Genomic DNA, 23,460 nt, shown 5'->3' on the forward strand with positions numbered 1-23,460 from the left:
GGTTCGCTGCTACTTGCCGTCTGTTGTTGTGATCACATGGGGCCCCATGTGTATCCACGTCAGCGGTGATGTCAGCGCCGGATAGAGGTGTGTCCCTAACGTCCGAGAATCTACGACAACATCCGGTCTTGTCCCTTCTTATACAGCATTGGCACACTGTAGGGCACGCCCCCTGAGGAAGGAAGCCTAGCGCTTCCGAAACGCGCGTCGGGGAGGGCTGAGGTCCACACGTGCTTGGTTCACATACCTCCGGGTAGGTAACGCTGACATGCGGTCACTATACTCTAGCTATACTGCGCATTTGCGCTTGTGATATGTTTTTAGCATATGCGGTTACCATACTTTAGCTATATTGCGCATTTGCGCTTGTGATGTGTTCGCAGCATATGTGGTCCCTCATCTGTGATGTGTTTTTTCACCACCTACGTCTGTCATGCCCCTGTTTTGTACTTTGGTATATGTGGTTTTAATCAATAAAGATATTCTGATTTTTCATTAGTTTGTGCTATTCATGGACTTTTTCCACCAATTTGGTTGTGGTTCTAGCTAGATAGATAGTAAAGGAAAGAACACTGTGCGGTCAGTAATAAAAACTAGAAAAAGTCCACCGCAGAGATAGTCAAAAATCTCCACACCTGACTAAAGGTGTGGAGGGCAAAAATCTGCAGCCCAGAGCTTCCAGCTTAGCTGAATAGATCCATACTGATAAGCTGGACAAATGAGCAAAACATAGAATGTGCTGAACAATAAAGTCCACAACAAGTGGACTGCAAAAGGACAAGCAAGGACTTATCTTTGCTGAACTGGACAGAGTGTCAGGGAAATCCAAAAGAGCAGTGACTCCAAGCAGGAACAATTGGCAACTGGCATTGATTGAGGGATAAGGCCAGACTAAAATAGCCGAGACAGAAAGACGATCAGTGGAAGCAGCTGCTGATGCTAAATCCAAGAAGCAGCTATACCACTCAAAACCACAGGAGGGAGCCCACGAGCAGAATTCACAAAAGTGCTACTTACAACCACCGGAGGGAGCCCAAGAGCGGAATTCACAACAGGCATGTGTGTGTGACCTGTAATCACATGACTAGATTAGAAGGTCCCAAAGTCAGGAACTTCTAAAAATAAGAGCACATTGTCATGAAACTTTTTATGGTAGGGGTAAAAACTGCATGTTAACAGCTTACTGCGCCATCCTCCGGTACCATCCTAGGACCCAATGCCTTAACCCCGACCCTTGCCAAAATTATTAATCATGACCCATTGTCACAAATGGTGATTCTTCAAAGTGGTCGTATACAGTTGCTCCATCATGTGGCATCTCCGGGTCTGGATTAGCTCAACCAGTTCACAGGAGGAAGAGACTCGGCTCCTCGTGCAACTTAAGGAGCCCCTGACATCACCCCTCTGTATATTTGATGAGGAAGTGAGGGCAGACAGTCACAAAAGAATATTGTGCAAGTCAAAATGTAAATTTATTGAGTAACATGATAGACGGGATCTGGTGTTAACTATTTAATGACCCAGAGATGCTGAGAATTTTAAACAGGTGCAGCAGGCTTTAGTGTCTGACTTTATACAGACCCATTTGTACCTACGCGAACCAGTTTAGACTTAGTGTGAATATATATATTTATTAGACATTAGGGCATTAATAATGTGACCCTTGTTTCCCAATCTTCTGAATGTTAAATCTGTAGCATAGAAGTAAGGAAGTATCAGGAGTCCGTAGGCCCAGATGGCTCACAATTCTTTTATTAGAGGTGGCGCAATGTTTTAGCTGCTTGTGAACAATGGCGAAACGTCAGAAAATGTTTTAATGGTGTATTTCGCTTTCAACTAAAAATCTTTTAATTAGGTGATTGACAACTTTGCAGAATACGATGTGGTTTGAGCCTTCAGATTGTGAGGGATTTAGAGGTAACAGAGGGTTGTCTATAACAAACGGTGGTTATCTTGCACTCTGGAGGACTCATGTCCATGACAGACAGCATTTTTCATTGTAATGCATGAGTTCTCCTGTTGGGAGAGTTAACACTTGTTACTAAAATCAGCACATTGCTCGTCCGTCTCATCATGTTTTTATGGTACCAGTTTAGTCAAAAAGTGTTAAAAAACTTCACAATTATTGTTTTAGGTGTCCATAGACACATTTTTGGAAGATCTATTCAAGATTGATGGGTCATAAAACATCCTTCTAAAATGTTCTAGACTCTACGATAGGGCTACCTCTAGGAATGTTTAATGGAAGTTACATTAGGTCGCCTGTCTACTATGTTTTCTTCCAGAATGGCATGCATGGCCATAGGTCTGTTACCAAGTTGGCTGTAGGTCTGTTACCCCAGTCTACGGCCGTTTTGTAGGGGACCTTTTGGAAGTTTTGCCCAGTCTACTAGGTAGAGGTGAGTGGCAGCTTTCCTTCACAGCCGAGTAGGCGCACCGGTTGCTGAAGACGCTCTCCCAGACGGCTTTAACAATATATTACGGTACTTGTGAAGATGAGAAATCGATCTGTTCAAACAAAGCAAAAGACAAATTTGGAAACATCTCTGATTAAAGTTGTATGAATTGAAAGAGACCTGAATCCAAAGCTTTCATTAATTTTTCACAGCTACCCGGTGGCAGAAAATTATTAAGACGGTATTAGAAGAATCAACAGATTCTGTCAAGTTTTATGTGTTTTTGACCACGATGGCATGTACTTGACTATCAATTTATTCTATTAAAGAAGCTCCACCACCATTTTAATTAGTATTTAAAGGTATGGTCGATTAGCATCGAGAACTTTTTCTCATGTACAAATCAACCCAATCGAGACCAAAAGAAGGCTTTTTTTTTCCTTCGGGTAAGTAATAGTCTATGGCTACATTAGTTACGTTCCCGTATGTGTGCTGTACTCTAATCTTTGGGTCATGACCATTTTTTGGTTGACCAATAGTCCGCAAGAAGCGGAAACAGGTCAAAGTTTTGGTCCAATTTTCAGACCGAATTTGCCTACTCAAGTGAATGGGTCCTGGGAAAATTAAAATGGACACCACACGAAAGCCAACCTCGTTGCAGACATCTTTTTCACTAACTGGTTGTAGGAGAAATTTGGGAAACTTCCAACATTTTTTTTTATTGCAAACAACAAAACCAGATCCGACATGGATGATAAAAATGAACACATGGACCAAAACTGGATTAAAAAAAGTATTTTTTTTGTGTATGAGGATAAAATACCTTACATATTAATTTAGCCTATCATTATATGAAAAGATAAAAAATAGGATTTTTCTACAAAAGTGCTAGCTTTGAAACAGAATATTCCTTTTTTTGTGACACAGAACATTGATTTTTTAATTGTATTATATTGTAGGACAAAGTTAGATTTTACAATACAACATTTCATCTCTGAATTTAGTTTTCTGACAAAGTTAAATCAGACTTTATGTATTTTGGATTCACAATTTTTTTTTTTCTATAAACAATGCCCCATAGATTAACTGTGAGAATAAAAAAAAACAACTTTTTTTTTCCTTTCATTAAAAAAGTAAAGGAAACTGTAAAACTTAAGCAGTATAGTTGAATTTTAGGTATATTTTATTAATCTTTCCACAACTCTTTCAACCCGTGTTCACAATCCTTTTTGACTATATTTCTGCATTGTGTATCTGCACAATCGTCCTCCAATTAAAAGGATAATATGTGACCATGTACCCTCTGTCTTTCATGCACATTTGGCTTCTTGCATCTCAGCACTTAAGTCTTTTTTTTTTGTTGTTGGAAAAGTCTCAGGGTGGTAAAGTAGGAATGGTACAGGCTACTTGCATTATTCATATTAAACTGAGCCAAGAATATAGTGTTACAGCACAAGAGGACGGCCACTATATCTTGGCTTCCTACTTCTCGGTGCTCTGCAGAAGCATCACTGCGGCTTGATGTAACAGGAATACCTCTGGACTTATACTGAGAGTCTCTAGATTTCTCAAGACTCCTTTAAGCCTGATGTACTTACATGGATTTACCGGTTTGCCTGGAAACTGAGCTTGGTGGATTCCTGCAAAGAAGAGACAGTTTACGAAGTGACTTTTCTTGTGAACCAAAGGATGGGTGATTTGGTCATCATGCCACCACCAGAGCAAGGTAATTGAAGATGTTGATTGCAATGAGCTTGGTATTCATGAGCATTTTGCATCGGTCTCAGAGCCACCTGGAAGCACGGAGTATTTTTTCTTAATTAAGGCAAAGACTTTGGTTGCGCATACGTTACTATTTAATTCCGCTCCCCATATCACCTAACAGCATGAGCATTCCGTTTCGTAGAGTTTTAGATCTACAATTTGCTTTTTGTGTTCTCAACCAAAGTGAATACAGAACGCTGCCGTATATAATCTCAGAGACGGCAGAGACATTGCACCATTTAGTATCCACAGAGGAGCACTAGCATGAGCTTGGAAAATTATCATTATGGGCGGCAAAAAAGGTGATGCGAAACCAGCCAAGAGAGGTGGTGGAAGAGAATCACCCTCTAAGCCTGAACCCAAGAGCAAAGATGAAAAGAAAGGTGGCAAAGGTAAAGAAAAAGATGATAAAAAGAAAGGAAAGGATGCCAAGAAAACAAAAAAAGAAATAGTAAGCGAGGAGGAAGAGGAGGAGGAAGTGTCTGAGGTAGAACGAGGCAAAAATGAAGAAGAAGAAGAAGAAGATGAAGATATTGTACCAGCGGCTAGAGGAAAGAGAGGAAGAGAAAAAGGTGTGGCAGCGCTAAAAGGTGCTTCTAAGGCAGTGGCCGGAATGAACAAAGGTAAAGGAAGAAAAGATCCAGTAGAGGAACCAGAAGTTTCTAAAGCAAAGGATCCAAAAAGGGATATAACAAGAGCCCAACTAAAAGGGGCAACAAAGGCCATGGCTGGACTGGCCAAAAAAGTAGCCGCTCCTCCTAAGAAAAAAAGAAGTTTAAAGGCAACATCGAAACTTTTCATGAAATTCGGGCAGCTAAAACCAAGGAGATCAAAAAAAGGTCACTTCAAGACAGCATCAAAACTGTTTATGGGCTTAAGAAGCAAGTTTGCAGCTTCATCTCTACTAGATAAGAAAAAGAAGTCAGCTTCCATGTTGAAAAAAACATCCAAGCTTATGGTGGGCTTACGGAAAGGTTCAAAAAAACCATTGCCAAAAGCTAGTGCAGCGAGTGATGGGTCAAAACCAAAGCCTTCATTTTTACTGATAAGATTAGGAGGTAATGCTCCAAAACCAGATCAACAAGAAAAAAAAGGACCAGGGAAGCTATTTGGGGGATTGTTTGGTCGAAAAAAAGCAAAAGATAAATTTAAACCAAAAGCTAAAGTGCTTTCTAAAGTATCAGCAGCTGCCAACTGGTTGACCAGAAGATTTCTATCCAACAGAAGTAAATACATTCAAAATGAAAGAGCCATACAGGATGCTTGGCTTACTAGGATGGGAGCACACAAGTTGCCATTCCCTTCACGTGAGGAACTTGACAAATATAGGATGAATATGAAAAGGTTTCCAGGTGCTCACAGATTCTATGGCCAATATGAAGATGTTTATGGACATCCTAAGAACTTTGAAGCCTATCGACACCAAAGATTCCCAACGCAGAGATACTTGCAACATGGGCCAGGAAGACACGATGATGCATCAACTGAGTATTACAACTACGACAATGAAGAACACAATTTTGATCAGAATGGATACTATAATGAGGATGAAGAATTTCCATTTGCCTACAATGGTCAATATCCAGCATACGCAGAAGCTGAGGAAGAGTATGATAATTATCCGGGGTACCCTATGGAAGATGGCTACACTTCACATCAAGATAACATGGAGTATTATGATGAAGGCAGTCATCTGCTTAAGAGTCAAAACTCTTATTTTCAATATGATGTAGATGTACACAATCCACACAACGCATATTCATCATACGGCTATGACGGGAATCAAATGGGTTATTCCCAAGATCCAATGAATCCATATGATTCGCAAGAAAATGAGAATGAGTCATTTGGTTATTTTGATAGTCAATCTCCTTATTCTGACATGGAAGAAACAGATGACTATAACAACTACCCCAATGGAATGAATAACGGTGGTTACATGGTATCGCCATACGCAGAACCATTAAACCCATACGCCCAACCTTCAGATGATATCATAGAATATGATGATTCAGAAGCAATGGAACACGGTAATCATCCATATTACGAATCAGGAGACCAATTAGAAGAAGAATCTTCAACACTATCCCGAAATAGGAAATATAAGCTGTTTCCAAGACCACAAGTCAAATTATTTGGCAGAGAGAGGTTAGATGTTCCCCTACCCCCATCTCCACATATATCATTTACGGATTTTGATGATGAAGAAGAAGAAGATGGTGAAGATTTACCATTACTTCAACAGAAGCAGCCTAGAAATCCAAGACTTATTGGTGCTAAATCTCTTTTTGCTAAATCAATTCAAAGAAATTTTAGCCAGCCACATGCAAGAGGAGTGCAAAAGTTGCTATCTACAAAACCTATAGGAAGAAAAGTAAATGCACCCCATTATCAAGAAAATTACTCAGAGAGGGATTTGCAAGACTTCTCCCCAAGAGCATTCGGTAGTCCTTTGGGTCAGTTTATGAAAAAGTCACTTTCCCCTAAGCCAATCTTAAAGCGTAATGAGCATCAGATCCAAAGGCAACCTCTATCTCCACCACCAAGGAATCCTTTTGCGGAAGCAACATTTGAAAGACCACATTCTCCACTTCCTTCCCTAAAACATGTTCAAATACCACAGCCTTCTAATGATTATCAGACCAACAAAAGTCCCTCAGCACAACGATTAGAGGCCTTACAGAAAGATCTGGCAGATGAGCGAAATTCTACTCTCCCATACCACAAACGGTTTGGCCATAAACTGGCTGGTATGGATTCATCAAATGTTCTAAGAAGAACCAACCTTTCGTCTTCCAGCACACATACTGAAACAAACCCTACGTTACAGCACTCTAATCAAAGATTTCTCCCATCGCCTAATGCTGTTCCCAGATTTAGTAACCAAGGAAAGGAAATATCTATGCCCCCATCTCCAAACCTTTCGACAAGGCAGAGACCAGTTTCTCCTAAACCTACAATGAATGCATTTGGTTTAAACAAATCTACTACTGTCTCTCAAAATCAAAGTGGACAAAAGGAAGCCGAATTTCGTTCTTCGTTAAGACAGAGAGGAATTATGCCCTCCCCTCAGATGGGTAAGCCAAATTATCCAGGGTCACCGTCACCTACCAGGGTACCCCATTGGACTTCCAATTCTAGCAATCTTCCCTCAGATCAGTTGGACAAACCAAATTTTCCAAGGTCACCTTCACCTACAAGACTGACACATTGGTCTTCCAACTCTAGCAATCTAAATGTAGGTGCTGTGCCCTCATCTCCACTACCTACTATGAAGACAGGAAACTGCTTTAGAAATAATCCTCTAACTCTTCAACCATCAGTGAATTCAAGAAGTGTCTCTCCATCGCCCTCAGCAAGCCCAATGCCCCAAAGGATTGGTCATTTTGCAAAAAAGGAAGTCCAAATGTCATCATCACCACCCTCAACCCGAAAAGCTTTTGAAAGTCCCAATTTTTATCCTGATCGTCAGATTGCACAGCAGAAATCTCCACAAATGGCAAGAAGAATGGATGGAAAAATAAATAATTACCAAGGAGGTTCCATGCAAAGACGGGGGATTGAAACGGAATCAAGCCAAGAAATCAAACCACTATCTATGAATCCATTTATGAAACATTTACGACGCACTGCTGACATCAAACCAAGAAGTCCATCACCAACACGAAACTCAATGTCACAGATGCCACCCTATAGAGAAGATAACATAAGCCCATCTAATTCAAAGTCTCTTCGGCCACAAAACATGTATGGATTGCCTAGCTCACCATCTGAACTAAGAAAGTCACCAGTGTTGAACAGATATGACAATATGAGAAGTTCTTCCAGTCTACGTCCACCTAACACTTTATCAAACACTTCAAGGCAAGGAAATGGCCATCCTATGGCCCAAAACTTTCAAGAAAGTTCTTCACACTCTCCTCCTTTCTTTGATCCTCCAAGGTCCCCAATGCTGGGAAGAAATAATAGTATAAGAGGAGTTGCAAATTCAATGCCACCTAGCCAAGCACCACCAGAACCTGGTTTCTACACACCAAGAGAAGCTGCTGAGCCTTCTCCACATTCTATCTCATTTTCTGATCCCACTAGGTCACCGATGCAGGGAAGACCTGGTAGCATGAGAGGAACCTTAAGTCGCTCATCCGAAAACCCGGTTTCCCAACCGATGGGAAGACATAATAGTATGAGAGGAATAACTAGACCAATATCCTCCAGCCCAGCACAAGGACATGAAGATGTTTTTTATTCACCAAGAGGAACATCTGAGCCTACACATGTTGTCCCATTTTCTGATTCCACAACGTCACCAGTGATGGGCAGACCTGGTAGCATGAGAGGAACGTTAAATCGCTCACCCCAAAGTCCAGTTTCCCAGCTACAAAATAGGCAAGGAAGTAGTCTGGGGATAAATGGAGACATGAATGAGGGTCCAATGTTGTCACCATCTGACTTGACTCCGAATTCTAAGAGTCCATTCTGGAAGCGTTTTGGACAGCCACTTGTGGGAATGTCTCAAGGTCCCCCTCCATCACAACAGATGTTACGGAGAGAAGAAAAACCTGCAAACCCATTTGTAAAAAAGTTTGGCCAGGTGGCAGGTAATTCAATTCAAAGGCCAAAGTCTCCAACTTTCTCTATGAAAGAAAATCTTGGAGACGGTACTTTTAATCCTCCTTCAACTCCAAATTTTAGGCATCCTTATGAAGATATGAGAAGCGTACCAAGCCAGCCTCCAAAATGGAATCCTATGCACTATTCCGGAAACATGAGCCAATCAATACCTCCATCTCCTCAACCCGGGTTGAAGTCGTTAGGTGGGTTTATGTCTGAGTCATTAAACCAAGCAAGCCAAGGATCCCTGAATGGAAGATCTAGTATTCATTTAAAATTTCGGGGCTCTCCAACTTTGGCCGGTGCCAACCATTCATTTCCACGACATCCACCACCAAGGGATCCATATATGTGGCAAGGCCCTCCAAAACATCCAGCCGAGTACTATGATGGTGACTTTGAAGATGGCAATGGAAGATATGCTGTAGTTATGCCTCAAGTTCATCAAATGGAAAACTTTAGGGGTCGTGGTAGTCTGCGAAATCGGCCTTGGCCCAGGCACCACGGAGGGAATTTTCGTGAGATGCCAGGAACGTGGGAATCTGAAAAATCCATGCGTAGACCTTGGACTGACACCCTTAAAAGAGGTTCACAAAGGGCCAGAGAAAAAGTTGCCAATTACCTGACACATGGCAGCACCCGATCTCCAAAGAACTGGCAACAAATGGCTGGCACAAGAGGAAGGTCTCAGATGAATAGCAAGGTGCGGTAATTATATTATTTTACTTTGTGTTATTTTCTGTAACCTGAAATTACACAATAAGGGGGGAATTTATAATCCCACTGGCGGTTAAAAAAGTAGCCAATTATGGAGTATTGCACAATAATTTGAAGGGTTTTTTATCTTTTCACGTCCATGTCAGTTTTCAAAAAAGTGGTTGTAGCTTAATGGAAATTGTGTACCAGCACGCCAAAATTACGAAATAATACACACCAGGAAACTGACATACATGGTAGCTTAAATCTACTTGGCTCATTGGTGGTGTAGATTTTATTTTCTGGATCACGGAAAGTCCAAAGATGTGGCAAATATTTAAAGATGCGTCTTTTCAAAAATTTGGCGCACTTACTCCGACAGGATATAGGAAACTGTAGCTATTTATCATCTATCTATTATCTATCTATCTATCTATCTATCTATCTATCTATCTATCTATCTATCTATCTATCTATCAGAGGGGGAAAGAGAGAAAATAGATAGATGATAGACAATAGATAGACAATAGATAGATAGATAATATATAGATATTAGATACATAGATAATAGATAAATAATAGATAGATAATACATATTGTGATATATGTGATGGTGTAGTGACCCCTGTGGCAGCTAGGGGGCGCTCTGCGTGATATGCATGGAGGCGTATCTGTTGTGGTGATATTCGTGGTGAACCTGTAATCGGCACTGTTGTGAATGGCCGATATGTGTCGCAGAGGGAGTCTGCGTAGTAAGTCTGATGTTTTGTGTTTATGCTGGGACCTGTAGTCCCTCAAGAGTTTCTGTAATGTGTATAGTTAAGTTTGGGTGACTTACTAGGCTAGTCATGAGAGACGGGAGGGTCAGACTAGCCACACATCCACACACACATCCAGGGGTGTGGTTTCAGGTATATAATGTGACCAGGATGTGGGTCACATGGGAGGTGTGTCCGGCAGGTCCTGTGTGGTACCTGTGTATGGACCTGACCGATGAAGTTGCTGGATCGTCCTGGGAATGACTAGGGTCCTGCAAGCACCTGGGAACGGTGCGGGATTGTCCTGGGAATGACTAGGGTCCCGAATGGTGCTGGATTGGCCTAGGAATGACTAGGGTCTGGAGAGCACCTAAGACCGTGAGACTTCGGGACTGTCCTAGGAATGACTAGGGTCCCGAATGGTGCTGGATTGGCCTAGGAATTACTAGGGTCCGGAGAGCACCTGAGAACGTGGACTAGGCCACTGGCGTGATCCTGGTAACCTGAGGTAACGGGTGGAGGACGGGGTCCAGGACCTAAGCTGATAGGTGGAGGACGGGGTCCAGGACCTGTTGTGACAGGTGGAGGACGGGGTCCAGGACCTGTTGTGACAGGTGGAGGACGGGGTCCAGGACCTGTTGTGACAGGTGGAGGACGGGGTCCAGGACCTAAGCTGATAGGTGGAGGACGGGGTCCAGGACCTAAGCTGATAGGTGGAGGACGGGGTCCAGGACCTGTGGAAACGAGGTGACGACCAGGATCTGCGGAGCCAGTGTCCGTTACGGTGTGGGGAAGCTGCAGTCCTTCGGTGAGGTCCGGACTGACTACTGTGTGCCGGACAGGCAAGTTGGGGATCCCCGTTAGGCAGCTTACCCAGAAGAGTGTTAACAGAGTGTGGGGAAGCTGGAGTCCTTCGGTGAGATCTGGACTGACTACTGTGTATTGACCAGGCGAGTTGGTGATCCCCGTTAGGCAGCTTACCCAAAGGCTGTTGGAAGAGTCGGCAAGGTGGAGCAGGAGCTCCCGTCAGGTACCAAAGAGACTGTTGGTGCCTGTTGTATTCTATGTAATGAACTGTGCTTAACCCGGTTTATCTGGCTTAATAAACCGTATGGACTGCTTTCTTTTATAAACCCGTGCGGTGTGCTTAAATATCGCGGTCAAGCGAGTGTCCCCCAACACTCTCAGTAAGAGAAACCTTACAATATATAGATAATAGATAAATAGATAATACATATATAGATAATAGATAGATAATAGATAGATAGATAATACATAGATAGATAATAGATGGATAGAAGATAGATAGATAGATAGATAGATAGATAGATAGATAATAGATACGGTAGATAGATTCCAGTAACCTCAGATTAACCCCACTGCTGAGAACGATGTTGTGAGAAGCGGTTTGTGTCCTCGGTCGTTCCTCTCGGAGCTCTAATCTCGGCGTTCCTTCCATCCATGGCGGTTATCAGTTTCAATCTGCTATGATTTGACAGGAGCACAAAGCGCAGTGATTTCTCTGATAATACAGGACATAAAGGATAAGTCTGAGGGAGATGGAAGGTCGGGCGCTGACCCCACAACACAAAGACATTTATGTAAATGTGGGGAAATGATCCCGGCCCAAGCCCCGGCCATAGAAAGGAGCAGAGATATTTAATTAGGAAATGGATGAAATGAAACTTTGGCAGCAATAAAGAAGCAGAGGTCACACAAGGGGAACGTGTAACCGAGAGACAGACGCCATCCATTACTGGTAGTCACAGGAGAGAAAGTATAGGAGTATAAAGTCATACATCTCCCTGATTATATGGAGCAGCCTGGTATAACCTGGGCATCTCCTGTACATAATTATATATGTACAGCTGGTATAGCCTGGGCATCTCCTGTATATAATTATATATGTACAGCTGGTATAACCTGGGCATCTCCTGTATATAATTATATATGTACAGCTGGTATAGCCTGGGCATCTCCTGTATATAATTATATATGTACAGCTGGTATAACCTGGGCATCTCCTGTATATAATTATATATGTACAGCTGGTATAATCTGGGCATTTCCTGTATATAATTATATATGTACAGCTGGTATAACCTGGGCATCTCCTGTATATAATTATATATGTACAGCTGGTATAACCTGGGCATCTCCTGTATATAATTATATATGTACAGCTGGTATAGCCTGGGCATCTCCTGTATATAATTATATATGTACAGCTGGTATAGCCTGGGCATCTCCTGTATATAATTATATATCTACAGCTGGTATAACCTGGGCTTCTCCTCTATATAATTATATATGTACAGCTGGTATAACCTGGGCATCTCCTGTATATAATTATATATGTACAGCTGGTATAACCTGGGCATCTCCTGTATATAACTATATGTGTACAGCTGGTATAACCTGGGCATCTCCTGTATATAATTATATATGTACAGCTGGTATAACCTGGGTGTTTTCTGGTGTGTGATTGTATATGTAGAGCTGGCATAACCTGGGTGTTTCCTGGAGTGTGATTGTATATGTACAGCTGGTATAACCTGGGTGTCTCCTGGTGTGTGATTGTATATGTACAGCTGGTATAACCTGGGTGTCTCCTGGTGTGTGATTGTATATGTACAGCTGGTATAACCTGGGTGTCTCCTGGTGTGTGATTGTATATCTACAGTTGGTATAACCTGGGTGTCTCCTGGTGTGTGATTGCATATGTACAGCTGGTATAACCTGGGTGTCTCCTGGTGTGTGATTGTTTATCTACAGTTGGTATAACCTGGGTGTTTCCTGGTGTGTGTGATTGTATATGTACAGCTGGCATATCCTGGGTGTTTTCTGGTGTGCGATTGTATATGTAGAGCTGGTATAACCTGGGTGTTTTCTGGTGTGTGATTGTATATGTAGAGCTGGCATAACCTGGGTGTTTTCTGGTGTGTTATTGTATATGTACAGCTGGTATAACCTGGGTGTCTTCTGGTGTGTGATTGTATATGTACAGCTGGTATAACATGGGCATCTCCTGTATATAATTATATATGCACAGCTGGTATAACCTGGGCATCTCCTGTATATAATTATATATGTACATCTGGCATAACCTGGGCATCTCCTGTATATAATTATATATGTACATGAGCGCCCCCACACCGCCGCAGGGCCGAGGGGTACCCGGAGCCGGGCCTCTAGGTCTCAGTCCTGGGGTTGTCACGGTGGCTAGACCCGGTCCGTGGCCCTGTCTGTCAGTGGGGGACGTCCGGTGAAATAAGAGGTGGTGTAACGGTGCAGTTGTGGGGTGCAGGTCGCGATAAATAACAAGGACACCAGGTTGCAGTCTCTTTACCGAAGATCTCTGAGTCCTCAATCCAGAATACGGCTCACCAGGCTGCGCAAGTCCGGCCGGTCCAATGGCACTTCCAGAGTTCTCTTCACAGGAGGAAATCAGTGCCTTCCCCCTAGCGCTAGGTGTTGTAGTCCTTCCCTGCTGTGCTTACGGAAAGTACCCCACAACTGTTGTGTCTGTTTCTGGTGTTCCCTCACAACTCGATTAAATGATGTTCTGCTAATCCTCCGTCCCTGCCTGAGGTTCGGGTAGGAACGGCACCCGTTTGACGGGTAGGCCTGGAGTTCTTCCGGGACCCTAGAGACGCCCCTCTCCCACAATTGCCTCCCAAGACTTCATAGGTGATTTGAGTTAGACAGCCCGCCTGAGACTGACTGTCCTGCCGCTGTTTGGAGTATTGCTTGAAGCTGAATGTTATTCTACTCCCTCGGCGTTCCGGCCACCGGTAGTGCGCCTCAGTAGGATGTTGCTTCGGTCTTACAGCACTACTCCTACTGGTATTTCTCCTTTGCGTGATCCCGTTTCTCACTCAGCACAATCTATCTCTCTTCTAATCCTTCCTTGGGCACCGCCGCTACCCGGAGCAGGCGCGGTCCCGTTACGTTCGTTCTCGTTGCCAAGCCTCTGTCAGGATCCCACCCCTGACAGAGACCCTACTGCATCTTCCCCCACAACACCCTCTGCCACAAGGTGTTGCCTGGTTCCAACCCAGTCAGCTTCTGATCTAACTTCCTGCCTGACCCCCAGTTTACCCACTATGGTGGGGAGTGGCCTAATGAATAGCACCCTTAGCTCCCCCCGGAGGCCCGGCTGTGAAATGTATTGGTGTCTGTGATACCTGATCAGATGAACTCCTTCAGTGCCATCGGACGCACCATAGCTCCCCATAGTGGCGGAGCCACAGTACTGCAACGACCAGGACTCTGGGGCGCTGCATACAGCTGGTATAACCTGGGCATCTCCTGTATATAATTATATATGTATAGCTGGTATAACCTGGGCATCTCCTGTATATAATTATATATGCACAGCTGGTATAACCTGGGCATCTCCTGTATATAATTATATATGTACAGCTGGTATAACCTGGGCATCTCCTGTATATAATTATATGTGCAGCTGGTATAACCTGGGTGTTTCCTGGTGTGTGATTGTATATGTACAGCTGGTATAACCTGGGTGTTTCCTGGAGTGTGATTGTATATGTACAGTTGGTATAACCTGGGTGTTTCCTGGTGTGATTGTATATGTACAGCTGGTATAACCCTGGCATCTCCTGTATATGATTGTATATGTACAGCCGGTATAACCTGGGTGTTTCCTGGTGTGATTGTATATGTACAGCTGGTATAACCTGGGTGTTTCCTGGAGTGTGATTGTATATGTACAGTTGGTATAACCTGGGTGTTTCCTGGTGTGATTGTATATGTACAGCTGGTATAACCCGGGCATCTCCTGTATATGATTGTATATGTACAGCCGGTATAACCTGGGTGTTTCCTGGTGTGATTGTATATGTACAGCTGGTATAACCCGGGCATCTCCTGTATATGATTGTATATGTACAGCCGGTATAACCTGGGTGTTTCCTGGTGTGATTGTATATGTACAGCTGGTATAACCCGGGCATCTCCTGTATATAATTATATATGCACAGGTGGTATAACCTGGGTGTTTCCTGGTGTGTGATTGTATATGTACAGCTGGTATAACCTGGGTGTTTCCTGGAGTGTGATTGTATATGTACAGTTGGTATAACCTGGGTGTTTCCTGGTGTGATTGTATATGTACAGCTGGTATAACCCGGACATCTCCTGTATATAATTGTATATGTACAGCTGGTATAACCTGGGTGTTTCCTGGAGTGTGATTGTATATGTACAGTTGGTATAACCTGGGTGTTTCCTGGTGTGATTGTATATGTACAGCCGGTATAACCTGGGCATCTCCTGTATATAATTGTATATGTACAGCCGGTATAACCTGGGTGTTTCCTGGTGTGATTGTATATGTACAGCCGGTATAACCTGGGCATCTCCTGTATATAATTATATATGTACAGCTGGTATAACCTGGGTGTTTCCTGGAGTGTGATTGTATATGTACAGTTGGTATAACCTGGGTGTTTCCTGGTGTGATTGTATATGTACAGCTGGTATAACCCTGGCATCTCCTGTATATGATTGTATATGTACAGCCGGTATAACCTGGGTGTTTCCTGGTGTGATTGTATATGTACAGCTGGTATAACCTGGGTGTTTCCTGGAGTGTGATTGTATATGTACAGTTGGTATAACCTGGGTGTTTCCTGGTGTGATTGTATATGTACAGCCGGTATAACCTGGGCATCTCCTGTATATAATTATATATGTACAGCTGGTATAACCTGGGTATATCCTGTATATAATTGTATATGTACAGCCGGTATAACCTGGGCATCTCCTGTATATAATTGTATATGTACAGCCGGTATAACCTGGGTGTTTCCTGGTGTGATTGTATATGTACAGCTGGTATAACCTGGGTATATCCTGTATATAATTGTATATGTACAGCCGGTATAACCTGGGCATCTCCTGTATATAATTGTATATGTACAGCCGGTATAACCTGGGTGTTTCCTGGTGTGATTGTATATGTACAGCTGGTATAACCCGGGCATCTCCTGTATATAATTGTATATGTACAGCCGGTATAACCTGGGTGTTTCCTGGTGTGATTGTATATGTACAGCCGGTATAACCTGGGCATCTCCTGTATATAATTATATATGTACAGCCGGTATAACCTGGGCATCTCCTGTATATAATTATATATGTACAGCCGGTATAACCTGGGCATCTCCTGTATATAATTATATATGTACAGCTGGTATAACCTGGGTATATCCTGTATATAATTATATATGTACAGCCGGTATAACCTGGGTATATCCTGTATATAATTATATATGTACAGCCGGTATAACCCGGGCATCTCCTGTATATAATTGTATATGTACAGCCGGTATAACCTGGGCATCTCCTGTATATAATTATATATGTACAGCTGGTATAACCTGGGCATCTCCTGTATATAATTATATATGTACAGCTGGTATAACCTGGGCATCTCCTGTATATAATTGTATATGTACAGCCGGTATAACCTGGGTGTTTCCTGGTGTGATTGTATATGTACAGCTGGTATAACCCGGGCATCTCCTGTATATAATTGTATATGTACAGCCGGTATAACCTGGGTGTTTCCTGGTGTGATTGTATATGTACAGCTGGTATAACCTGGGCATCTCCTGTATATAATTGTATATGTACAGCCGGTATAACCTGGGTGTTTCCTGGTGTGATTGTATATGTACAGCTGGTATAACCCGGGCATCTCCTGTATATAATTGTATATGTACAGCTGGTATAACCTGGGTGTTTCCTGGAGTGTGATTGTATATGTACAGTTGGTATAACCTGGGTGTTTCCTGGTGTGATTGTATATGTACAGCCGGTATAACCTGGGCATCTCCTGTATATAATTGTATATGTACAGCCGGTATAACCTGGGTGTTTCCTGGTGTGATTGTATATGTACAGCCGGTATAACCTGGGCATCTCCTGTATATAATTATATATGTACAGCTGGTATAACCTGGGTATCTCCTGTATATAATTATATATGTACAGCTGGTATAACCTGGGTGTTTCCTGGTGTGATTGTATATGTACAGCTGGTATAACCCTGGCATCTCCTGTATATGATTGTATATGTACAGCCGGTATAACCTGGGTGTTTCCTGGTGTGATTGTATATGTACAGCTGGTATAACCTGGGTGTTTCCTGGAGTGTGATTGTATATGTACAGTTGGTATAACCTGGGTGTTTCCTGGTGTGATTGTATATGTACAGCTGGTATAACCCGGGCATCTCCTGTATATGATTGTATATGTACAGCCGGTATAACCTGGGTGTTTCCTGGTGTGATTGTATATGTACAGCTGGTATAACCCGGGCATCTCCTGTATATAATTATATATGCACAGGTGGTATAACCTGGGTGTTTCCTGGTGTGTGATTGTATATGTACAGCTGGTATAACCTGGGTGTTTCCTGGAGTGTGATTGTATATGTACAGTTGGTATAACCTGGGTGTTTCCTGGTGTGATTGTATATGTACAGCTGGTATAACCCGGACATCTCCTGTATATAATTGTATATGTACAGCTGGTATAACCTGGGTGTTTCCTGGAGTGTGATTGTATATGTACAGTTGGTATAACCTGGGTGTTTCCTGGTGTGATTGTATATGTACAGCCGGTATAACCTGGGCATCTCCTGTATATAATTGTATATGTACAGCCGGTATAACCTGGGTGTTTCCTGGTGTGATTGTATATGTACAGCCGGTATAACCTGGGCATCTCCTGTATATAATTATATATGTACAGCTGGTATAACCTGGGTATCTCCTGTATATAATTATATATGTACAGCTGGTATAACCTGGGTGTTTCCTGGAGTGTGATTGTATATGTACAGTTGGTATAACCTGGGTGTTTCCTGGTGTGATTGTATATGTACAGCTGGTATAACCCTGGCATCTCCTGTATATGATTGTATATGTACAGCCGGTATAACATGGGTGTTTCCTGGTGTGATTGTATATGTACAGCTGGTATAACCTGGGTGTTTCCTGGAGTGTGATTGTATATGTACAGTTGGTATAACCTGGGTGTTTCCTGGTGTGATTGTATATGTACAGCCGGTATAACCTGGGCATCTCCTGTATATAATTATATATGTACAGCTGGTATAACCTGGGTATATCCTGTATATAATTGTATATGTACAGCCGGTATAACCTGGGCATCTCCTGTATATAATTGTATATGTACAGCCGGTATAACCTGGGTGTTTCCTGGTGTGATTGTATATGTACAGCTGGTATAACCTGGGTATATCCTGTATATAATTGTATGTGTACAGCCGGTATAACCTGGGCATCTCCTGTATATAATTGTATATGTACAGCCGGTATAACCTGGGTGTTTCCTGGTGTGATTGTATATGTACAGCTGGTATAACCCGGGCATCTCCTGTATATAATTGTATATGTACAGCCGGTATAACCTGGGTGTTTCCTGGTGTGATTGTATATGTACAGCCGGTATAACCTGGGCATCTCCTGTATATAATTATATATGTACAGCTGGTATAACCTGGGTATATCCTGTGTATAATTATATATGTACAGCTGGTATAACCCGGGCATCTCCTGTATATAATTGTATATGTACAGCCGGTATAACCTGGGCATCTCCTGTATATAATTGTATATGTACAGCCGGTATAACCTGGGCATCTCCTGTATATAATTATATATGTACAGCTGGTATAACCTGGGTATATCCTGTATATAATTATATATGTACAGCCGGTATAACCTGGGTATATCCTGTATATAATTATATATGTACAGCCGGTATAACCCGGGCATCTCCTGTATATAATTGTATATGTACAGCCGGTATAACCTGGGCATCTCCTGTATATAATTATATATGTACAGCTGGTATAACCTGGGCATCTCCTGTATATAATTGTATATGTACAGCCGGTATAACCTGGGTGTTTCCTGGTGTGATTGTATATGTACAGCTGGTATAACCCGGGCATCTCCTGTATATAATTGTATATGTACAGCCGGTATAACCTGGGTGTTTCCTGGTGTGATTGTATATGTACAGCTGGTATAACCTGGGCATCTCCTGTATATAATTGTATATGTACAGCCGGTATAACCTGGGTGTTTCCTGGTGTGATTGTATATGTACAGCTGGTATAACCCGGGCATCTCCTGTATATAATTGTATATGTACAGCCGGTATAACCTGGGTGTTTCCTGGTGTGATTGTATATGTACAGCTGGTATAACCCGGGCATCTCCTGTATATAATTGTATATGTACAGCCGGTATAACCCGGGCATCTCCTGTATATAATTGTATATGTACAGCCGGTATAACCTGGGTGTTTCCTGGTGTGATTGTATATGTACAGCTGGTATAACCCGGGCATCTCCTGTATATAATTGTATATGTACAGCCGGTATAACCTGGGCATCTCCTGTATATAATTGTATATGTACAGCCGGTATAACCTGGGTGTTTCCTGGTGTGATTGTATATGTACGGCCGGTATAAGTTCTGCACATATTGATGTACATTATGTATTGATACGATGCAGCTGTGGGACTGGTACATGGTGAGCTGTAGGATTACGGAGCCTCCTGTGTTGCCGGCTGATGTCCCCCTACATTTGGCATTCTCCATACTCTGCACTTATTATCCACCTTACAGATAAACTAGTAAATATTGCTGCTCCGCTATCAGGTGGAAGCGTTTACTATCTCCACAGATGCCAAATATCTAGGGTATATCAGTATATGCTCTCCCATGTCCGAAAATCCTTGGAATCCAACTAGCACAAAACAGTCAAAATTATCCCAGTCCAATAAAAATTTGTGTTAAAAAAATATATAAATATTTATTTTATTTATTCATTATTTTATCAGAATTACTGATTCAAGGGGATTTTATCGTACATGGGAAACTATAAGGGATTTGGTGCATTTTTTTAGGTTTTAACAAATTTTGGACCTCAAACAATAACGCAGTTCTGAAAAATGTGCACCAAATACTGACAGTGTGAACAGAGTCAAAACGTCGCATATTAGGAGAAACGTAATTTTCAGTGAGGGACGTTTACTAATAAGGTGCAATGTATAAAGCCAAAAAGGACTTGATTGTTTGGGGGGGGGGGGGGGGGGGGGTATTATATATTACTAGTAGTGGAGGCAGAAAACAAAGTAGTCCCCAAAACTTCATCCTTCAGACAGTGACGTACCTTGGGTTGGTAGCGCCTGGATAAGGCAAGTATTTTGTGCCCCTTAACCTGTGGATTTAACCCAATCTCTAACTCTAGCCTTAAAGGGGTTGTCTGGTTTTAAACTAAAAGTCTGCACTGCGTGCTATGAGAATTCTCTGGTTGCTGCCTATGCAGAGCGCAGGAGCAGATGACAAATTCATCTATACTGTTGCACTCTGCATAAGCAGGCAGGCAGCGACTGCATTCTTGCAGATGCTATTTGCTTCACAGTGCAAGCAGCATAGGGGCAGCAATGTTTTGCACCCCATGGACCGTGGTGTTCAGAGCAACCACCCCCCACTTCCTTGCAATGGAGCTTGGATTTAAGGAGGGCAAATCCAGATGGAACAACCCCTTTAAAGAGACAAGAGAAAATGATTCAAATTGGGGATCATATTATATTAGCGCCATATTGCACCATATTAGCAAATGCCCTTAGTCCATAGGGGACAATAATTACACTGTGACGACACTGCATGCACATTTTATTTTTCTTCCTCTTGAGTGACTGATGATTTTGTTTTTTATTGCATATTAGGTATTTCCATAGCTTTTTGTGGTGACTAGTCTAATCTCTTGTTGATTCTGTCTGAGGAATATGTAACCTGTATGTCTTAAATAATGAGAAATGTGCTATTGCACAAAGTTGTCAGCCAAAAGTTTCTTAAAGGGACGTTCCAGTTGTGCATGGTCATCATTCTTTCGCTGCATATTCAATACAGAGTAAGTAGATCCTGCAAAGAAACAGCAAGTCACACGAGACATGAGAACCGTGCAACTCTATGTGCTCAGTGCTCCTTAAAGGGAGTTTCCACTAATATATATATATACATTCATGAGTTACCAGAGGAAGTCCTTCTTAAAGGGGTTATCTCAAGCTGATAACCATGGATGTCCTATATTCAGAGCCCTCCTTTTTCAGTCTTGCTATGATAGACTCGGCCAGTCCATAAATTATATGGCCGAACCCTTATTGTGAGGGGCAACTGTGTTTAATCGACCACCCAATTTTTAGACCTGCAGCGCTCAGTGGATCGCTAGGTAACTTCCATTAAAAAAAATTAAGTATATCCACCAATTTTCTATATATGCCGTTCGTTTCGTTTAGTGATAATGTTGGACATGGAATCTTATTGATTGCATTCTGCACATTCGGAGGTTCTGGGGGTGCAGCGATGCCCCCTTTTTTGGCCGTCCTAAGAAATACAATAGATTCCAGTTCAGAGAATCCTATGGTTGTGGAGAGCCCCCACTGCCGCAGGGCCGAGGGGCACCCGGTACCGGGCCTCTGTGTCTCGGTTCTGGGGTTGTCACGGTGGCTAGACCCGGTCCGTGACCCTGCTGAGGGGCGTCCAATTATAGGTGTGGATGGTGATGATGTTATGGTGCGGTGCAGGTCGCAGTAAATAACGAGGACACCAGGTTGCAGTCTCTTTACCTCTTTACTGAAGGCTTCAGGATCCTCAATCCGGAATACGGTTAACCGGGCTGCGTAAGTCCGGCCGGTCCGATGGCACATCCAGGGTTCCCTTTGCAGGTGGAAATCTGTGCCTACCTTCTAGCGCTTGTGTGTTGTGGTCCTCTCCTGCTGTGCTTACGGGATAGTCCCCACAACTGTTGTGTCTGTTTCTGAAGTTCCCTCACAACTCGATTATGATGTTCTTCTTCGTCCCCCAGATGGTATGGTAGGACGCACCCGTATGACGGGTAGGCTCGGAGCTCTTCCGGGACCCTAGAGTCGCCCCTCTCCAAATGTTGCCCCCTATGTCTTCTTAGGTGATTTGAGTGAGACAGCCCGCCTATAACTGACTGTCCTGCCGTAGGTTTGAAGTTAGGCCTGGAGCTCAATACTTCCTCGGCGTTCCGGCCACCGGCTGCGCGCCTCAGTAGGATGTTGCCTCGTCTTACAGCACGACCCCTACTGGTATTCTCCTTGTTGCGTTGATCTCGTTTCTCACTCAGCACAATAAACCTCGCTTCTTGTCCTTTCTTGGGGTACCGCCGCAACGGAGTGCAGGCGCGGTCCCGTAACGTTCTTTCTGTTTGCTAGGCCACTGTCAGGATCCCACCCCTGACAGGGACCCCCCTGAATCTTCCCCTGCAACACCCCCTGCCACAGGATGTTGCCTGGTTCCAACCCACTAACCCAGTCAGCTTCTGACTAACTTCCTATCCAACCCCCAGTTTTACCAGATTGTGGGGAGTGGCCTAATACATAGCGCCCTTAGCTCCCCCTGGAGGCCAGACTGTGAAGTGTATTGGTGTCTGTGATACCTGGTGAGGTGAACTCCTTCAGTGCCATCAGACGTACCATAGCCCCCCTTAGCGGCGGAGCAACAGTACTGCAACGACCAGGACTCTGGGGCGCTGCAGTTGTTTTTCACTAGAACCTGTACAAAGGAAAATGCCTTAGACCAGGGGTGGGCAATTAATTTAGCCATGGGGCCGCATGAGAAATTGGGATTGTTTTAGAGGGCCGGACTAATATAATTAACTAATTTTTACCCAATACTGTAGTATACTGTAGTGGCCCCATATAGTGCTGCACAAACATTATGGCCCTCATATAGTGCTGCACAAATGTTATGTCCCGGCTGCCCCCCCCCTGGATACGCCACTGCTAGTCACAGCCCCCCAGGACCAGTATAGATGGGGAGGCCGCCAGTCACAGCCCCCCAGGACCAGTATAGAGGGGGAGGCCGCCAGTCACACAACCTCAGCAGTCAGCCAGAATGCAGGCCGTTGGGTGCAGCCGGTCAGGGTGAAGCATGGACGGTGGGTGCAGGGAGGGCGGATACAGCCTCTCTCGGACACTTACCAGTGACCTTGGCGCCGGTCTCGTCCGCACGGACAATCTCAGGGATAAATCTCGGCTCCTCACACCCGGCCGCCATCGTTAGAGCCCGCAGAAGCCTCCAGAGACCGGCCGCTCCCCCTCACCGAGGTCAGTGACAGACTGACAGGCCAGCCAA

General features: G+C 43.4%; 1 protein-coding gene and 1 long non-coding RNA gene across 2 annotated transcripts in view; one reads left to right on the top strand and one right to left on the bottom strand.

Moving 5' to 3' along the window:
* Positions 1–4,016: 4,016 nt before the first annotated feature.
* The window catches only part of MYO15A (myosin XVA), a 102,186-nt gene continuing 82,742 nt past the window's right edge, over positions 4,017–23,460 (top strand). Inside the window, exon 1 of the mRNA XM_077275460.1 lies at positions 4,017–9,474. Within this exon, the coding sequence (XP_077131575.1) occupies positions 4,447–9,474 (5,028 nt within the window). The 5' untranslated portion in view covers positions 4,017–4,446. The remainder of the gene's footprint in view (positions 9,475–23,460) is intronic.
* On the bottom strand, positions 9,479–23,428 carry LOC143785459 (uncharacterized). Its single transcript, XR_013217989.1, has 3 exons — positions 23,307–23,428; positions 11,590–11,710; positions 9,479–9,517 (listed from the first exon to the last, which is right to left on the bottom strand). It is a non-coding gene; the product is annotated as an uncharacterized LOC143785459 (long non-coding RNA).

The sequence above is a fragment of the Ranitomeya variabilis genome, chromosome 7, assembly GCF_051348905.1.
Source record: "Ranitomeya variabilis isolate aRanVar5 chromosome 7, aRanVar5.hap1, whole genome shotgun sequence".
NCBI lineage: Eukaryota > Metazoa > Chordata > Amphibia > Anura > Dendrobatidae > Ranitomeya > Ranitomeya variabilis.